This window comes from Wyeomyia smithii, chromosome 1 (genome assembly GCF_029784165.1).
Source record: "Wyeomyia smithii strain HCP4-BCI-WySm-NY-G18 chromosome 1, ASM2978416v1, whole genome shotgun sequence".
NCBI classification, from domain to species: domain Eukaryota; kingdom Metazoa; phylum Arthropoda; class Insecta; order Diptera; family Culicidae; genus Wyeomyia; species Wyeomyia smithii.
In genome coordinates this window covers 148,027,318-148,048,206 of record NC_073694.1, presented here as the reverse complement: position 1 = coordinate 148,048,206, position 20,889 = coordinate 148,027,318, and the positions used below count along the sequence as shown (strand labels likewise).

General features: G+C 35.1%; 1 protein-coding gene and 1 pseudogene across 1 annotated transcript; one reads left to right on the top strand and one right to left on the bottom strand.

Annotated features, from left to right (window-relative positions):
- Positions 1–13,829: 13,829 nt before the first annotated feature.
- On the bottom strand, positions 13,830–15,812 carry LOC129723514 (uncharacterized; annotated as a pseudogene).
- Positions 15,813–19,388: 3,576 nt separating this feature from the next.
- LOC129717862 (protein FAM50 homolog) lies at positions 19,389–20,825 on the top strand. The gene is made up of 3 exons (XM_055668092.1): positions 19,389–19,603; positions 19,669–20,531; positions 20,606–20,825. The coding sequence occupies exons 2-3, from the start codon at positions 19,678–19,680 to the stop codon at positions 20,787–20,789; spliced, it is 1,038 nt and encodes a 345-aa protein (XP_055524067.1). The 5' UTR covers positions 19,389–19,603; positions 19,669–19,677; the 3' UTR covers positions 20,790–20,825.
- Positions 20,826–20,889: the final 64 nt, after the last annotated feature.

Genomic DNA, 20,889 nt, shown 5'->3' with positions numbered 1-20,889 from the left:
TTCTTCGACACCACCATGAAACAAGACATTTCTGGTATCCCGGATCAATTGCGACCCCAAGAGATCCCTAAGATTTTTTCCAATAAGTTTAAACATGTTAGTTATGATAAAAGCTTTTACACTGACGGATCTAATCTAGATGAGTCCACTGGCTTCGGTGTTTTCCACGAAAATTTTACCGCCTCCTACAAACTCGATGCTCCTGCTTCCGTGTACGTCGCAGAGCTTGCTGCTATTCAGTACTCTCTTGGAATCATCGAAACCCTACCCATAGACCACTACTTCATCTTCACAGATAGTCTCAGTGCCATTGAGGCTCTGCGATCAATGAAGCCTGTGAAGCACACCCCGTATTTCCTGGGGAAAATACGGCGGTTTTTAAGTGCTTTAACAGATAAAAATTACCGGGTTACCTTAGCGTGGGTCCCTTCTCATTGCTCGATTCCGGGTAACGAAAAGGCTGACTCTTTAGCTAAGGTGGGTGCTATTGACGGCGATATTTATGAAAGACCAATTGCTTTTGATGAATTTTATAGCATTTTGCGTCAGAGAACACTCAACAGTTGGCAATCATCATGGAACTCAGATGAACTGGGACGGTGGCTACATTCCATTTTTCCTAAGGTATCGACGAAAGCATGGTTCAAGGGGTTGGATGTAGGTCGGGACTTCATTCGCGTGATGTCCAGACTTATGTCCAATCACTATACGTTAAACACGCATCTCTTTCGTATAGGGCTTGTAGACAGTAATCACTGCGTTTGTGGCGATGGCTACCATGACATCGAGCATGTTGTTTGGTCGTGTACCGAATACTGTGGTGTTAGGTCTGAGCTTATAGATTCCCTTCGGGCCCGAGGAAAACAACCGAACGTACCCGTTAGAGACATTCTGGGAAGCGGTGATCTCCAGTACATGACACAGCTATACGTGTTCATAAAACACGCTGGTATTAAAATATGAAACTCTTCTATCTATTTGTTAGATTACCATTCCCGCTACACGCTGAAAGAAGATGATACACTAAGCTGGAGACACCCAAACGAAGACTCGGCATCTTCATGTTCACGCAGACACCTCAGTCCAAACTGCTCAAATAGAACATCACTGCTTAGCCATGTACAAATAAATAAATCGTATAACTCAATATAGTTGAAATCAAAATTGTAACTCCCCTCCTCTCACCTTAAATCCCCACTAGCTCGTAGTCGGCCGCGAGAATAAAGAAAAGGCCTCCCTCTTTTCCCTGCTAATTTAGAATTAAAAAAAAAATGTACTTGGCTCAGTTAAACATAAATTGTATCGTGCCGTGTCAAATAAACTATTTAAAAACAGTGTACAGGTTTAATGTTGGATTAAAATGTGTAAGTGAAACTTCGGAAAAACACATATTCTTTATTACGCTCAATTACAACACTTTTCATCCACTCCTAACATTATCACCTTGTTTATTTACATTGCTCGATTGGTACCGTCGTTTGACACTGATTTGGTTCCTTTGGTTTCATCTTTGCGGGACTCTAAAACATAGACTCTGGCTAAGACAAGACGCGACAGGTGGCTTCTTATTTTTCTTTTCGTAACGGCCGTCATCCCCGTAGAATTTTTTTTGAACGTTCCATACCGTTGATGCCAGAATGATTATTTTTAAAAACTTCTGCAGGTCAATGAAAATAAAACAAAATAAAATTGCAATATATTGACGAATAATACTCAATTTTTATTTATTATTTTATGTTCAATAAAGCATACTTCTACTATCAGAAAATACAACGAGGTTATTTTTCACTGTAAAGCAGTGTTGCTGGAGTGTCATAATTTAGCTGTTATAATTGTTCATAAATAATGATGCAAAAGAATGCAAGGTACATGATATTGCCGAATAATGTATTTCACTGTTATAACTTTAAAAATGCATTGATTAATCGTTCTTTACTATTTCGGTTGAAGTCCAAGAAACTTAGGAAGAAAAAATTTGGGTACCAAGAAACTTGGGAAGAAAAAAATTGATAGTAGAAGTATGCTTTATTGAACATAAAATAATAAATAAAAATTGAGTAGTATTCGCCTATATATATTACATTTTAAATTTGTTTTATTTTCATTGACCTGCAAAAGTTGTTAAAAATAATCATTCTGGCATCAACGGTGTGGAACGTTCAAAAAAATTTCTACGGGGATGCCGGCCGTTACGAAAAGAAAAATAAGAAGCCAGCTGTCGCGTCTTGTCTTAGGAGTGAAAGTGAACAAAAGCATCCATAAACTTTTTTTTTTTACAATTCTTTCAGAGTTCTCCCTTCCCACTTTTGCATGGAAGTGAACTGTCAAAACACCTCATTACATTTAATGCGATGGAAACAAGACAACAAAATCAGTTTATCAGTTAACGAAGATTGTCAAGGCATCGGTCAGTGTCAGTGAAAAAGTGTTTCGGTGAGGTTCATTTTGGTTGAGTGGACTGTTTGTTTTTCTTTTTCGCTTTGAAATGAAGATCATTTGGTTGGATTTGTCGTTAAATTTTATTCCGTAACCGTGAACGGTCGCGCGATCTATTTCAATCTGAGTATAACAACACGTTACTAGGACGAAAATCTAGTGTATCTGAAAGAGTGCTGCGATCATTGGAAGTGAAAATTGAAAATGATTGGCTGTAATTTTCGAAGAATTTTGCTGGGGAAAATGACTTTTATCAGCACTGTATCGGATTCAGCCAATCAGCAGCCGGTTCAAATCGGTTGCATGTAACGGTGACCAGCTGTCGCGTCTTGTCTTAGGTAAAATCCTGTAAAATCTAAGACAAGACGCGACAGCTGGTCACCGTTACATGCAACCGATTTGAACCGGCTGCTGATTGGCTGAATCCGATAACGCAATCGTCACGTAGAAAATACAACGAGGTTACTTTGCATAGTAAAGCAGTGATGCTGGAGAGTCATAATTTAGCTATTATAATTGTTCATAAATAACTAAGACAAGACGTGACAGCCGTTACATTCAACCCATTTGAACCGGCTGCTCATTGGCTGAATCCGATAAGCAATCGTCACGTAGAAAATACAACGAGGTTACTTTTCACTGTAAAGCAGTGATGCTGGAGAGTCATAATTTAGCTATTATAATTGTTCATAAATAATGATGCAAAAGTATGCAAGGTACATGATATTACCGAGTAATGTATTTCACTGTTATAACTTTAAAAATGCATTGATTAATCGTTTTTTACAATTTCGGTTGAAGTCCAAGAAACTTAGGAAGAAAAAACTTGGGTACCAGGAAACTTAGGAAGAAAAAATTTGATAGTAGAAGTATGCTTTATTGAACATAAAATAATAAATAAAAATTGAGTATTATTCGCCTATATATTGCAATTTTAATTTGTTTTATTTTCATTGACCTGCAGAAGTTGTTAAAAATAATCATTCTGGCATCAACGGTATGGAACGTTCGAAAAAATTTCGACGGGGATGACGGCCGTTACGAAAAGAAAAATAAGAAGCCAGCTGTCGCGCCTTGTCTTAGATAAATAATGATGCAAAAGTATGCAAGGTACATGACAAGGCTGTGCGAGATTTCGAATGATATCGTATAATTTCGCAAAACTCGAAATTTCGCGAAATTTCGGTTTCGCTTGATTACCGGAAAGTTTCGTTGAATTTCGCTAAACTCCGCCTAAAATTTCGCGAAATTAAACTTCTAATTTCGACGATTACGAAATTTCGGACCAAATTTCCGATGCGCATTATTACATTATTTTCTGGGTTGTGCTCGTTGCGACTATAAATTTAATTGAATAAATCTCAACAGATATTTGGTTTTCTAATAAAAGTCAGACATAGAAGACGAAAAGACCACGTGGTCTTTTTTCTGACTTATAATTTATTATTGCCACCAAGAATATAGCTTTCGCATTTTTTTTTTATTAATAAATTTTTTTGACACGACTTGATAATTCATAAGTGTCACGGAAAGTTTGCGATTTGTCAGCAATTATGGCATTTACTTCTACAGAATAATAATTCTATTTTGCAATGCGTCAGGATTTGTGACATTTTCCTGGAAGTATATTTCAATACTCAACGATCGGCAAAAAAATCAACGCCTTGGTCTTAAAAACAATATATATGACCTGGATGCTCGTGAACAGAAGGAAGAAAGAAAGATGTTTATATTTTGTTCGACATTCAAAAACCATTGCAAAATTTATCGTAGATGATCAAACTGCTTAAACAAATTTTATTTATTTTTATACTCAGCAACAAATTGTATTGAAAATGATTCTGAATATACTCAACAGAATAGCGTATATTAATTACTTTCAGGTAAGGAAATCGAACGTCTTCGTCAGTGGTTTTCTTCGGCAGTTTTTCTGCAGCAATCTTATTTAAAAGGGGGCCGAAGAAAACCACTGACGAAGGCGTTCGATACCCTATTTGTTAAAGACAGTGAAATTTTATTAAAAATTAAACAACCATTTTCTTTTTTTTTTCATTTTTGTTTTTGAGAAAATGATATTACCGAAAATTTTATTTACAATTTGCGCAATTACTAATAATCAGTTTTCTTCGACCTTCATTTTTTTATAAATTTTTCATACTTTATTGTACATATATTTGTAGAATGAGATCATAAATCAATTCTTTTATGAAAATCTAAATGAGTAACATTTTGCTCTTCAAAGTTTCTGATTGTTTTTACTTAGATATGGCGTTTCCTTTTACTTTATTTATCTTTATTTGTTCTGGAAAATTTAGGATAACAGGCCTATCCACAATTAGTATTAAAATACACTAAAAATAAAAACAACGAGATTTGAAGAATATTTAATTATTCAGTTACGGTAATAAAATAGTGCATTTTTGAAAGGCCCGTTCGTCATACATTTTAGGCAAAAAATTATAAAAAAAATTATCCGTATTGCGAACAGGAACAGTCTGATTAGAATTGCTTTTTCAAAATTTTTACCAAACATATATAATCAGACTATTTTCCGTTAGGGCACTTGGCAAATAAAAAGACCACCTGGTTAAAGTTGGTCGGGAACTGGGGGGAGGGGGCTTACCAAACGACCACGGGTGGAAGGGGGGGGTGGTAGTGGGAATAAAAGGGATCAAAATATGACCACGTAGTTTAGGAATGGCCCCAAATGCATTTTATTATTTTTGGTATCGCTGAAACTAACAGGTCATTTTTGACGTGGGACACGTCTTTGTTTACTATACTGGGATGCATTCTGTAAAATTGGAAATGAAACGGGCAAATGTTGCGTCAGATTTCAAACGCTAATAACAGCATAACCACATGATGGATAACAATAACCAATATGTTGTTGGATAGATAAAATGTATAACAATTTTGTAATGTATTAACTATCACTCTAATTTCATTGCTAAGCGGTAAAATTGATAATAATTTCAATAACAAATTTACGCGAATAATGAACCAATTACATGCGAGCATTCCTAGCACAGACGACGTGAATGGACACCATCCGTTCCCTGTGATATTCCCTGTATCAATTTCGAAATAAAAATTGACAGAGTCTCCCCGTCCCAATAGGTCAATTTATTTTTGCTTCCATGAGCTTAGACTAATATGATGTCTCGAAGGTAAAAGTTTTCCTAAAATTTTGAAACAATACCCATCCTTGAACAATCTCTAAACCTGCGTGTTAGGTACTGTAGAACCTAATAAAAACTGATGTCTTGAAAGAAAACATGCCAGTAAAAGCAACAGTACCAGTGGAGTATAGAACCGCAGGTCTCTCGTCGTCTATGATTGCATTGGTACTCTTCTATTCGTACTGCAGCAGTACTATTCGTATTGCAGTGGTACACTTTTGTTCGTACATTTCTATTCGTATGCAATTGAGGAAAAACTACAATGCTGCTGTTGATGGTGATTGAAAGTTTATTTCATAAATATGATTGCCATGAATTACTCAACAAGAGTTGTAAATTTTTGCAACGGATATTTTTTAAATTTTATCTTCGATATTCACTAAATAATCGTGACCGGATAGTATCGAAAGAGTTAATTCCTAAATATATACATTTATAGAAGAGTAAGAACCTGCGAATGCTTGTGATTTTGTAGTTTATTTAGTAAGATTCGTACAGAATCTCTTTTTATATTTCAAAATTGTTAGATGATATATTATTATTCTAAGCTTTACCATAATAAACGTATATTTCCTGTCTTCGTAATACAGCGAATGTAGTTGCAGGCAAATGAAAAAATTGTCAAGCAAAAAATAAAAATGTAATTGTGGATTTCTACGATTTTTTGCTGGAACTTGTTAGGAATTTTGTTCAAAATATTTTCTTATGTTTTCCAATTGATGAACCTTTGTAAGGGCTTCCATATTATTTTGAAAGTAATATCCATACTATAGATTTGATTTAGTTAGAGTTAAATAAGACAAAACCATTCATTATGATAACGTAAGCATTATTGGATTTGGTTTTTGAGGATATAGAGATAATTCTGACTTTGACGCATTATGAAAAATTCTTGGTGCTTCTTCAACAAGCACGATATGCTTGTGCCTTGTTAAATACATATTTTTTTGCAAAAAAAAAAAAATACTAAAGGCATAATATCGCCAAATATAAATGATATTTCTTCGAGTGTTGTTGAATATATTCCAAAAATTGATTTCCAGGGGAGGCTGAAAATAAACACATTGATTCTGTCTGCAGACTCTGTATATTTTGTAACAAAACATCCCCTAATTACAGTGTTCAGTCCCACGTCACCATTTCATACAACCCTAGGGCTGTATACCTTGTAGTATTTTAGGACAAAATTATTTTCTACAACTTTACCAGAGACACTAGTTATGCCAGTCAAACAAATCGATTTAGCTGAAAAAATATTTTTAATCTCCGATAGAGCACTCTGTGTATAATTGAAATATTTTTACAACCGAAACAGTTTGTTTGATTGGCATAGTGTCTCTGGCAAAGTTGTAGATAAAAATATTGTCCTTCCAAAAATAAACACGCTGTGAAAAAAAAAATTTGTTTTGAAAAAATATATTCATCGCTCCGGTATCTGCTTGTAATTTTTATACAAAAAAATTAGATTTTTGAAGAATATTTTCATATTAGTTTTAATGTTTCTCTTACATTTAAAATAAATGAATTCTTTTTAGTGTTTTTTTTTTATCGGAGAGATAAAATTACTATCGAAAACTTTGCCGAAGACGTCAAACTGATCAAAACACTTTTGGCTCTGAAAATATTTGTAATCACAATAATCCTCCCAAAATAGCATTTTAAATAGCTTCTCAGCCTATAGAAACATCTATGCAAAGTTTGGGCCAAATCAAAAATGACAAAAAATATTGAAACTGGACATTTTTTGTCGAACTGCTCAGTTAAAAATCAACTTTAACTTATTTAAAAAACTGCGCAAAAATATTGACAACTTCAAAGTTTACAGAATAGTTAACTTAAAGTTTGTTTTCCTCGAATTGATGAAGATGTCACTTGGTCTAATCTGACTAAACGGCGGTAAAAAAAAATCAATAACACTGGTCGACAAAAGCGAAAAAAAAGTTTCCCTAAAGCTCAAAATGGTTGTCCTTTTTTCTCCGTGTTGGGTATTTTCGTCACTGCGACCAATTTTTTGATATTTTGTGACATACATGGTTGCTTATTGAAAAACGCAGTCAAGTCTTTGAAAAAGTTATCTTTGCTAGGGACACCAAAACTCACAGGAATGGTTGACAACCTACCTACCATCTCTCATGTTTTCCAGTTTGAGCTCTAAGACAAAACTTGGATTTTGAATGATGAAAGTGCTATGAAAGAAGGATTACTATTTTAAACATAGTTTCATTCAAACCAAAAGAATCAGTTCAGAAGTTTATTAAATTATTATTTACAAAGATATTTCAAGTGTGTACTTTAAATCATTTGTATCTATCGCGCTTTTATTACCTGCAATATAATTAATATAAATGGATAGGTATAACCTTCAAGATTATAGTTTTCCATTTCTGATATTCTCGTCATTGCACATAAGACGGTCTCTATATAAAAGAGTGGCCAAAATTACCAAAATGCGAATTTCCTATTCAGGATGTTTTGAGCACATGATTTTGTAGTATTTCATCTATATTTTCATAATTTTTGAATGAAATCTTGATACAAAAAACGGTTCATGTTGAAAAATACCTTCAAAGTTACCTATTTCAGAAACGGAGAAAAATAGTTTTTCTGAATATTTTGGAATATATAAAAACCTACTAAAGCTATCATGATATGTTCACATATGATTGAAAGCTTATTAAATTAATTCTCTAAAACAAAATGGGTAATGGATTTCAACCCTACAGAGTCAGTCGCAAGCCACATTGAAAATATGCGTAATTTTCCTAATTTTGACCATCAAAAACATTAAATGTAAGCACGTGTAAGCACAGCACCTGATAGTGTGTCTGAGAGCCCTACTTGTGCCCTTCAAGAATATGTGTTAAAAGTTGCGGAAAATTTGCGTTTTGGTAGAAAAAGATGATTAAAAATTTTCCATTTTTTTGCAATTTTTGAATTTTTGGGTGATATATTAACAAAGTTTTTCGTATATTAGAGCAAAAAACATGAAATTATTAGATTAATTGGTTTATTAGAATATACGTTGTTTAAAACATATGTTAAAAGTTTGAGTAAAATTTGCGTTTTTGTAGAAAAAAGTAATTTAAAATTTTTAATTTTCTATGTATTTTTTTGGAGTTTTATGAAGACTTATCAACGTATGTCATAGCAATTAAGTTCAAAAATATACTGGAAAAACTTAGTGTGATTATTCAGTTGTACACACTTAAGTAAAAAAATATTTTTTTCATTTTGTTAGAAAAAAAAATGGTTAATACTAGCAACAAATTGGTTTTCGCGTGTACCGATGTTTTTTTACCAACCCAAAGTTTTTTTCTGAAATTTATTTTGTTAACCCATTACAACATCGCTGAAACAGGTATTAGACGAAGCAAATATTTGCTATTTTTCAATACAGATTTTATTTGCAAATAAAAATCGTACCGAAAATAGCAAATATTTGCGTCGTCTAATACCTGCTTAAGAGACTTAGCGATTATTCATGTGAAATCATACTTAACCGAATAAAAAAATGAATTATTATCCCAAAAATGATTCCCAGTGTTTGTTTTATGAAAACACGGCCATGAAACACCACACGCAAACTTCTCTCACCATACACAAATATAACTGCCAGAGTTAAACAAATGGTTCGAGCTTTTACTCGCCAGTTACAGCCGAAGTAGAAGCTGTGTACCGGATATGTCGGCATACAGCATAAACAAATGGAGGTTCTCATGGTCGAACTTTACAACACTGCAGTCAGGTGTTTCATACACAAAATTGCATTGAGTTAACCGTCAATCTCACAACTACTCCCAGGCATAAACCCGCACCCTCACACATATTATTATACTCTTGAATCATGCGGCTCATATGTCTTTTATGGCTGACTGATTCTAGTTCATTCCTTTGAGTCGGTCTGATGGCTTGTGTATGTGGAGGAAACAAGGTTTTATGTGAGCTTTATAGTTCTGAAGTTTTATTCAAGTGTTTTACGAAGAAGCGAGCAATGTCTAACGAGGAAGTTCATAAGATCGATTTAGTGAGTTTGTTCATACAACCTAGAACAGAAAATGTTATAAATGATTGCATTGAATTGATCAAGCACCGTTTTAAAACAGTTTTTTACAAACAAGACCATAGAAAATTGTATCAACATTTGCTGGCTCTACAATCGAGATTTGCTAAATCGTTTCGTCTTCAGTAGTTTTGTTTGAATTGAATTGCTTTACAACTTTGCTGAAGAAACCATATCTCTTGAATGCTCCTATCAAAAGTTAAATTCGTGCGCCATCTCTGCGGACAAATCGCGAACTGACTCTCAAAGCCATAAGAAGCGTTTTACTATTATGTGCATCTTTGCTGAAAACAGTAATCGTTTATCTCGTTCCACTAACGAGTTATTTACGTTTATTCGAAAACACAAGACATTTGCCTTAGTTTACGTGGTTTATAGACAGCCCCATGTCAGTACAAAACTTTTTTTTTATATGTCATAATCATCTGCAATGGAAAACCAACAATTTGGCACAAAAAAATGAATTTTGGCCGGAAATTTCAATTTTTCGACCATTGTGCATTGTCGGTTTTTCGATATCTGATACCTACGTTACTCTTCGTCAACCAGGTAAGCATCTTGTGATTCAAATCATTGGATTGCTATGTTTTAGAAACATTTTTTATATTTTTCGAAATTTCGCGAAATTTGGAGACCAATTTCGTTTCGTCTCGAGAACTCAAAATCCACCTTGATTTCGTTTCGACTAATTTGGCGAAACCGAAATTAAGGGTTAATTTCGTTTCGTTTCGTTTCGACACCAGAAAAGCCAGTTTCGCACACCCTTAGTACATGATATTACCGAGTAATGTATTTCACTGTTATAACTTCAAAAATGCATTGATTAATCGTTTTTTACTATTTCGGTTGAAGTCCAAGAAACTTAGGAAGAAAAAATTTGGGTACCAAGAAACTTAGGAAGAAAAAAATTTATAGCAGAAGTATGCTTTATTGAACATAAAATAATAAATAAAAATTGAGTATTATTCGTTAATATATTGCAATTTTAATTTGTTTTATTTTCATTGACCTGCAGAAGTTGTTAAAAATAATCATTCTGGCATCAACGATATGGAACGTTCAAAAAAATTTCGACGGGGATGACGGCCGTTACGAAAAGAAAAATAAGAAGCCAGCTGTCGCGTCTTGTCTTAGGGTAAAATGTATAACCATTAGAATCACTCTCGCTGCTCCCTGGTTGTTGATGTTTTTCAATAATTGATTTTCAGAGGTGCCAGATGTTTTTTCAAAATGTCTGCAACTGCTCGAAAAACCGGTAAAATCCGCTTGAAATCTGAAAAAAATCTATCCATGATTCGGTGAAAATTCGCTCGCGCAGGCAAAAGTCTGCAAAAATCTGCACACAATTTCAGAAAATCTGCGTAAATATAAGAAGATTTTGACAAAAATCTGCAGAAACTATTAAAATTCTGCAAATATCTGCGAATCAATAAAATCTGCACATTAGCTCCAAAAATCTGCGTTTCGCAGACAAATTTGCACATCTGGTATCCCTGCTGCCTGAGGCTGATCGCAACTGTCTCGTGGATTACACGCTCACTCTGGATAACCCAAAACTGAGTCAAAACCTAATCAGTTTCGCTAAGGAACCATTCAAATATTACATAACGCGGAATTTGGCAATTTTCAATACCCACCCACCCCCATGTAACGCAATTTTACATGTTTGCCACATGCAATATAACGCTCCGCTGAATACCCCCCCACCCCCTAGAGCGTTATGTATTATTTGAATGATCCCTAAAACCGTATGTACTCAGAATTGAGTAGAAGTTGTTTTACTCATTTTTGAGTACCACCGAATGTTATACACTGAAACGAAGAATATGATATTGTTTACTATATCAGAGGGTAAAATTAAAAAGTAGGCACCACTTAATTTTAGCTGACCAGTAACCACAGACAAACAGACGTACCACTGCATACAAAATTCTAAGAAAATTGTGGTTCCGACTAACTTGCCCGACACCTACTGGACATATTCCGCAAGAGATAAACTTTCAGCTTTTCTGCTGATTTTGGCAGCACGGTGCTCGAATACCGTCAACTGAGTTCAAAGGAAAAGGCACATCAGCGCCACCACCGCTGCGGCGGGAATATTCCGCATAACTGAAACTCATTTAAAATGACCGTTATTTTGATCCACGGAAAAAAATCTCGTGGTACGTCTGTTTGGCTGTGCAGTAACTACATTCGGGCTGAATAAAATGAACAGTTATTTTTACCATGCATCAGTAACTGTAGTAAGTGTAGTTAAATTTATATAATTTATTGTGTTTTTTACCATTTGGGTAAACATTCTGTGTAGTATTTTCGACAATCTGCAGACATTTCCGAAATTCAATTTCACTGTACGAGTTCATCTGCTGCGGTAAATTTCACAATGAAAATAATTAAAATCAGTATTAAGCATTGTCAGCATAAAAACTTTGTTTTAGTTTAGTTTACAATTATTATGGTTATGTATGGTATTATAAATGATTCAATGTCGGTATATTTCACAACGAAAGTATTTAAAATCAGTGTTTCGTATTGTCAGCATAAAAACTTTATTTTATTTCTGTTTGCATTTATAGTTATGTATAGTATTATATATGAATTATTGTGTCACAAATTTGGTTCAAATTAAATACTGCCGCTCATAGCAAGTCCGTCCCATTTGCGTTTTGGTGCTGACGAGAAAACAGCAATTGAAAATCGTAACGCTTTGGGTGTAATTTGGCACTCAAATGCTTTTTCAATCAAGACCATCAACAGAATTTAGTACTGCAATGACAATCTAACACTTTTACATCATAAAACTTGTATAAACACCGAAAATTGACTAAAATTTGTTGAAAATCATAAGCTGGGGCTCACATGCGATTACTTTTACGGTACGTAGCCAGAATGTTAGCAAGTCAGTCCCATAGCCGGCTACGACCGGTGATGAAAAACAAACTACTGCAAACCAATGGCGGTGCTATAGCTTGGTTTGGAATGAATCCACCGCTGGTCAATTCATAAATGACCTTCTCTCGTGCCTTATTAAACAAGTTTTTTGTGAGAAGCATAACATAATGTACCAACTGCGCCGCTCAGAATAAAATTAGATTTTGTTTTTACATTTGATACTACTGATAAATTCGAAATCAGTGTAGGTAACTTATTCTAAATTTTCCTGAGAGCGGTCACACGTTCGTGACGGCGGACAGCTTCGACGTAGCAGTGGAAGCAAATATGAAAAAAACAAATATAGCTTAGGAAAATGTTTGCTCTGTTAAAAAACAGTTAAGTAGCGTACCGAAGTATTTGATATAACTAACAAATTCTTCAAAACAAAATTCATGACAATAATGTTACAATTCTGGCCCACGTCTTTACATAAAATACGGATAAAATACGAAAAGTAGTATTTTCTGAAGAATGCTTTAACTAACAATACAGTGACACACCTGAAGCGTTCATTGTCAACAACCAACAGCTGAAAGAAGCTACTGGTGGAAACTTTGTCTTAAAGAAAACATTGTACTATCAGCTAGAGCCACACGATGTAGAACGTGTAAAATTCAATCGAACCTCCTATCGAATATCACTTGGTACATCCAATTCTAAACCTGAAGACCATAAGTTGTGGTAAATATCACATTTTTTCATAATCATTATTGGCTGTGGGGTTAAATTGCGAAGATTTTTGCAATGGGACCGACTTGCGATCACTTTAGCTATGGGACAAACCGACTTGCTATTTTTTTCATAGTTCCTCAGAACGAAGTATTCAAAAATATTTGTTCTATCGAAAGTAGACATAAAAAGGAATTGATTCCATAAATAGCCTCAAAATTGACAAAAATGCAATTGGGACGGACTTGCCATGAGCGGCAGAATAGTTCTTCAGTCTTATGTACAGCTGAAACATTATCGCAGAGGAAACAATTCATGTTTCACGTGCTCTTAAAAAGGCCGTAAGTTGTAGCAGTTGAGAATTTTTTGATTTCCTTGTGTAATCGACGCCGTAGAAATGCCGGCTGATAAAACACCAGAACAATTCACAGCTCTTGGGAAATTTGAAATTAAGAGCAAATGTAAGCTTTACAACAAAGTCCAAGCAACGTAAGAATGTTGGAAGCTTATACTGCAGTTTCTGTGTGACGACATAAAACGATTTCAATTCCTGTGGTCTACCTACTGCACAAATTCTTGGAGATAGTGATATGGCTTTTGATTCGTGTTCAGCACGAAAAGCACTTAAGTTTTCCTTGAACTCCTTATCAGGTTCGAAAATGTAGCAGTCGTCGAGCTGTTCTTGCATAATCGTTGGTAGCTTTCTAGATGATGTTCTTGAAGGTTTGATGACTGCATAAAAATTGTACATAAGATGTAATCATGCGTATCTGGAATAGTTTTTCTTATTATATGGTTAATTTACAACTGGATTAAATATTACCCTGGGAGATAGAAGGTTTGTCTAACAAGGCGATCAAATACAATGAATGATCATATTTCACGTTACTGATTTGAACATAGTCACGAAAGTTTACCCCGAAGAGCTCCGAGCGATCGTAGAGCTTATTAATTCCAACAGCCTCGTAAAGATTATCGAAATCTGCTTCAATCTAAAACAAATTCAAAAAAGTGAAGAAATATTGGAATTGTCCGGAACAGGCATTCTATCTATAACGGATGCCATTATTTTCATTTCGTACCATAAGGTATCCATTATCGTCTGTAATTCTCGACTGTTGCTTTTCGATAAATCCTTGTCTTCAATGATGTTCTTGAGGCGCAAGAGAAAGGTTTCAGTCCACTGTTGATTGACTCGCTCAGCTGGTGCACTGTTGTTCCGTAACCATGGTTTAAGTGAAGTTTGTGATTCTATTCCTATTAACGAAAAATTTAAGTTTTAAATTTAAGTTGATATTTAAATAAATGACATTTCTAGAGAACCTTAAATTGAGAGACGCGACGAGGCTTTTTTTTTTGGATGTAATGGAACTAGATCCTTTTTGGTTCGAAATAAGTGCCTTATCGCTTCTCTCAATTTAAGGTTCTCTAGTTATTTCATACCAATACAATCAAACAAAATAACTACCTGATTCCGATGAATTAACCGCAGCAGCCCGTCTGGAAAGCAGCAAACTTGTCTCTTCGGGTTTCGATTTCTGAATCTTTTCCTTTTTCCTGTTATGGAAACGATCATATAACAGTCCTGATGGATGGTTTTTGTTTGCTTTGGAATCGCGCGGATTATAATACGTTTCCTGAAAATGATAAGAAACTAAAAGATTAGCAATTTTAAAAATACGGCTTAAAAATTATCTCTGTGGGGAATCTTTGTGCGATCAGTTCTGCAAATTTAGCCATGTCCGGTAGAGTAAAATGCTTCTGATTGGCTATGTAATAATCGACCACTGTATGAGACAAAGCCTTCCGGTGTGAAATATCTAACGCATTGTGCCATTCGTAATATTTAACAACGATTTTTCCTTTTTCATTACGGCTTAGAATATCATCTAACAAACGGGTGGTAACGATTGTCGGAAGTAACCATCGCTCGGAACTACAGCTTGCACTTTGCATATCGTCATTATGCTGCGATGATTGATGTTTTAAAGAATACTCTGATCCCATTGCATCAATTTTCTGCGGAGCGCATGCTTGTGTCCAGTCCATTTTGCTACTGAAAACACGTCATTTAGTGCTTTTTCGTCAAGCATTTTCAGATACTGAAACGTTATTCCATGACCTATAATGCGAGGCATGGCGAACTCCATACCTATATGATTATACAGTTATGATAAATTTAAGACTTACTAATCAGAATAGCGAAAATAGTCGGATCAAGTTGCCAATCATCAAGCATCAGTTGCCGCAGTTCCGGTATTTGTTCAGCATCTGAGATATTTTTACCGTCATGACTTATACTTTTTATAATGTTACGCTCATACAAACCTGCAATCAACTCCGGGTTGGAAAACAGATCATCCACTATTAATTCCACTTTTTCGGCCATTATTATTAATTCCTTTTTTTCGCCCATGTGTTGTGTTTTACAGTAAATATTCAAATTAAATTTGTCAACACTCACTTAGACAGCGTCCTGAAAAAACTTCGCATAAGAAAAATGGCTGCTCTTGAGGGGCTTTCAACATATAACGAAAACCAACACGTTCATGGTAAATTTCGGGAAAAAACGACGTAACGATCGCAGTAGTTCTATTGACAATATTTAAAGTTAATTTCAAAGTACTGTAGTAAGTTCACCAATGCTTACATCAGTCGTATTTTCAACAAGAACACAAACAACGAATTTACATTAGTTCCAGTCAGTTTTACCATATTGGTTGTTATATTGACTAGGGTTGCCAGTCAACTCTCATATACAACATCATTCAATTTAATAACGCAACATAGTTATTAAAACAATATGTTTCTTTCGTTAAGCATTGGTATTTTCTACTATAATGCAGTCCTTTTTAATGGATTGTACATCAAAGTTACTATTTTCAGGCATAGTATTTTTAACTAATATTTTGTTATTAGCCGTATCAGATCATTGCTTTCTGTGTACAAATTGAGTAAACATTGCCCATATTATACCTGATGCGCGATGCGTAAAAGTTACTCATTTTCGACTCAGAAATGAGTACTTTAAGCTTCAATGAGGGAATTTCGGAAAAGTTATCATTATTGACTCGATATTATTATGTTTTGCCTTTTTAATAAATTTTATTTGAAAAAAGGCATATTTCAAGAAATTTACCTTTGTTCGCCGGGACACGGGAGATTTTTGAATTTATTCGCTGTAAATCCAATCAACGAGTCCTGGTGAAAAAGAAAAATTGGCATTAGTTGCAGTCAATTATTTCAAATTATGAATTACCTACCGATAACAACTAATTTCAAACATTTCTTTTTCTTCCTTTTTTCAGACGGTTTGCTTGGTTTGCTGTTCGCTTTTAATTGCGAAAAAAAAAATTAACAAAAACAACACGTAAGCACCAGTTACCCAATTTTGAGGAAATTTGTCGCCATGATCAAATCAATTCTACTCATTTTTTGACGTCTTCGAACAACTGAAAAAATGATTAAAATTCAACTCAGCCGCTGAGTAGCCCAGAGTGAGCGTGTACCTTATCAACAGTACGCGGTGTTGTTGCGAATAATTTTGAGTGAGAAAAAAAAGCAATATTTTTGCTTTGTTTTCTCGGTTTTCACAAGCAGTCTGACTGTTCCGAATAAGAATTTTTATAGGTGCGAACGAGCTTTAAAATCTGTTTCCTCGTCCAAAGTGGAATATTCGCAGTTGATTGTATTTATATTGTATTTGCGTTGACGACAACCAACGCTCTTCTTTTGCCGACAATCACGCTCTTCTTTTATCCTTTTATTGCTTCTGTTTGACTTCTGCTGGGCGTTTGGCATTTAGCTAAGCGGGAAATTGCTTTTCTTTGATTTCTTCTGGACATCCGACATTTGGCTAAGCGGGAAAACTTTAGAACAAAAATACCTCATTCGATTGCTTCCATAGAAAAATAGACCCGGCTATAAACAGGAGTTTTCTTTCAAGAATTTTACCCAACTTTTTACGGTTTCAGGCGAGGCTTAAAGTCGGATTTCAAGCCCAGTAACCCCAAACCCGAGCACTTGCAGGCACACGAACAAGATACAGAAAAATACAGATTTTTTAATGGGTTCATACAGATTTTTCAAAATAAAATCTGGCAGCTCTGGATATAGCCTATCCAGCTTTTTACGCGCCATAATGGCGGACGCTATAATGAAAAATTCGTAATATGTTACCTACCCTTTTGACAACTCTGCTTACGTCAGTTTGACTCTTCATGTATTTCGCACGAAAAACAAAAAATCTGGCAACATTATTGTTGCCAAAACTGCAGAAATCACGAATCTGACGTCAGCAGAGAGGTTCACAAATTACGAACGCGCATTATAGCACCCGCCATTATGGTGCGTAAAAAGCTGGATAGGCCAATGCTAGTTCGGACCAGGGATACCAAATGTGCAGATTTGTCTGCGAAACACAGATTTTTGGAGTCCGTGTGCAGATATTTATTGATTTGCAGATATTTGCAGTTTTCCATCACTCTGAAAAAAATGCACGTAAAATTTACCGGGAAAAGTGGCTGATTCTCATCCACTTTCTTCTCACGTAACTTTTGCCGATTTCTCGAAAGCCGTTCATGTGTTAGTGTCAAGTTCAGTGTCAATCGTCTACGTGTTGGTCAGGTAATTATAACCTGATTTTCACGTACCTTTTTACGTGATATTTAGGTGAAACCATAAACAGAACGCATAAACCCCACATGATTTTCACGTACTTTTTACGTGTTGTTCAGATGAAATCTACGTGAACTTTAAGTAATTAGACTAGACAGCGCATATAAAAAATATAATTTATTTTTAAATACTAAAAAATAATTACTTGTTTAAAATCGAGATTCCAACCGAAAAAAAAAAAACAGGGATTACCGGAAAGATGTTGACCGTTCAACCGGCAGGAAAAAAAATCACGTGAATTCCGTTGTCGGAAACGTCACACCACAGTCGCACTAACACTAACAAAGTCAAAACACACAAATACCAACGTACTCAAAATATTTACATTATAATTTGACCGATTTAGGTGAATTGACAGTGAATCGTACATGAAATTTAGGTGAAAGTTACTAATGTCACGTAAAATGGTAGATTTTCTGAAGGTCGGTCATTTACGTGATTTTTCAGGTGCGCGAGCGAAATTTTTTCGGATCATGGGTAGATTTTTTTCAGATTTCGAGCACATTTTCCGGTTTTTCACGAGGGAATGTGCTATGAGTTTTAACATCGAGTACAACATAGAAACGTCAAATCTAATGTTTTTGCTTTTTCTGTTTTCTTGCTCGTGTTTGCTTTTGTTACAAAACTCTCGTCATTCCTTTTTTTTTGAATGGAAAACTCATATATGAGTTATAAAGAGTTTTTCTTTTAGATTACATCATTTTTTTGGAGCTCGAAAAGATCCTCGACCTGATCGGGAATCGAACCCGATATCACAACCGTGTGGGAGAGCTAGCCGACCGACATCGCTAACCACAGAACCACGGGGACCAAGACTAACCACCTGTTATATCTAAATTGGCCAGGCGAGTAACTCGCTGCTCACCTCGTTGACTGTTATAGGCCCCTTTATTTATTTAGCCCGCAAAACGGTCATCACTTCAAATTTTACAATTTTACCTCATAAAATGTTACTTTAAGAATTTTATCGGAGAAAAATGTCCTTTTGTTTTTATTTTTACCAGCGACGAATTCGAACTGGCAACCAGAAATGAAAAAAAAAATATTGGGCAATCTCCAACAATTTCTAATATCAGGCAACATTCACGTTTCTGTTAAAAACTCACCGACTTGTGCCTTGAAATGAGCTTGGTGATTGAAGATGAATGCATGTCTTATGAAAATCAGGACAAATGCTAGAATATGAAAAATAAATCAGGACGCCCAAATATGAGCTCAAAATCAGGACATGTCCTGCTAAATCAGAACGGATGGTATCCCTACCGAAACAGCAAAATAATGAAAAAATTCCGACCGACATTGACGTTTCTGTATCAGGTTTGACGTTTTCGTATCTTCGATGTTATACTCTGTCGAATGTACAGCGAGGGATAGGAAAAGGCATTCCCTCGGTTTTTCAAGGAGTTGCAGACATTTTTCAAAAACATCTGGCATCTCTGGTTCGGACTTTCTTGTTTACTTGTCGCTTGTGAAAACATAAAGTTCTTCTAAAAAAAAAATATTTATTTGCACTTAGTGGTTGCACTTAGTGTAGGTGTTCTTGTATTTGGAGTTTTTCAAACCTTTTAAATTAGTAATATTTCGAAAGAAGAACAATTACGAGCGTATAATATCATATCTCCAGTATAACACATTTTCAATTCCTGTATGATTAAATGATGCTTTTTAAATATTGGTAGATCGTAAAAACTAATTTGAAGTGTTTAACAGATACCCATAATGGCTTACTATAAAGGAGCAGCCAGTGAAGGCGGACGAGCGATGCAGCTTATGAAGAAACGTGAAATCGCTCAACAAGAGATTGAGTTCCGGAAAAAGAAAATTGAGGAGGATCTCAAGGTTAGCAATATTGAAAATAAATTCGCCACCCACTATGACGCGGTGGAGCAACAGCTTAAGACCTCCACGATTGGTCTGGTTACACTAGATGAAATGAAACAAAAACAAGAGGACATAGTCCGAGAACGTGAGAAAAAACTAGCACAGAAAAAAGAAGAAAAGGACAGAGAAAAACTCCGTGCTTTGGAAGCTAAACAGGCAGAAAAAGATCGTCAAAAACGACAAATACAAGCATTATCATTCAATCCAGATGATTGTGAAGAAGACAATAGTAGTAGCGATATAGAGGAAGAAGTTGCACCAAAGAAATGGCAAACCGAGGAAAGTACTGGTTCAAAAAATAAAAAGATTCGGAAGAATCCAGATGTAGATACTTCATTTTTGCCAGATCGCGAACGAGAAGAAATGGATAATAAATTACGCGAAGAACTACGTCAGGAATGGGCAATGAAACAGGCTACTCTCAAGGATCAGGAAATAATGATAACTTTCAGCTATTGGGACGGATCTGGACACAGAAAATGTGTAACTATGAAAAAAGGAAATTCAATTTATCAGTTTTTGCAGAAATGTCTTGAAATGCTTCGCAAAGAATTCAGCGAATTAAAAACCGTTATGGCAGATCAATTAATGTACGTAAAAGAGGACTTGATTCTGCCACATCATTATACGTTTTATGATTTCATCGTAACAAAGGCCCGCGGGAAAAGTGGCCCATTGTTTAATTTTGATGTGTAGGTTGATATTGCTTTATTTTTCAAAAATCAAAATAATTGCGTTCTCTTGCTACTTTTTATGAATATTGTAGAAAAGACGACATTCGAATGATTAGTGATGCCACAGTGGAGAAGGAAGAGTCACATGCTGGAAAAGTTCTGTTACGATCTTGGTACGAAAGAAACAAACATATATTTCCCGCATCACGATGGGAACCATACGATCCTACAAAAGTCTACGATAAATATACAATTAAAGATAAATGCAAGAAATAATTCCGTTCGAATAAAATATATACTAAACTTACACAAGGCGCTATTATATTGAACATGTATGCATAGCATTTGCTCGCTAATATGTTAATATAACAAAAGA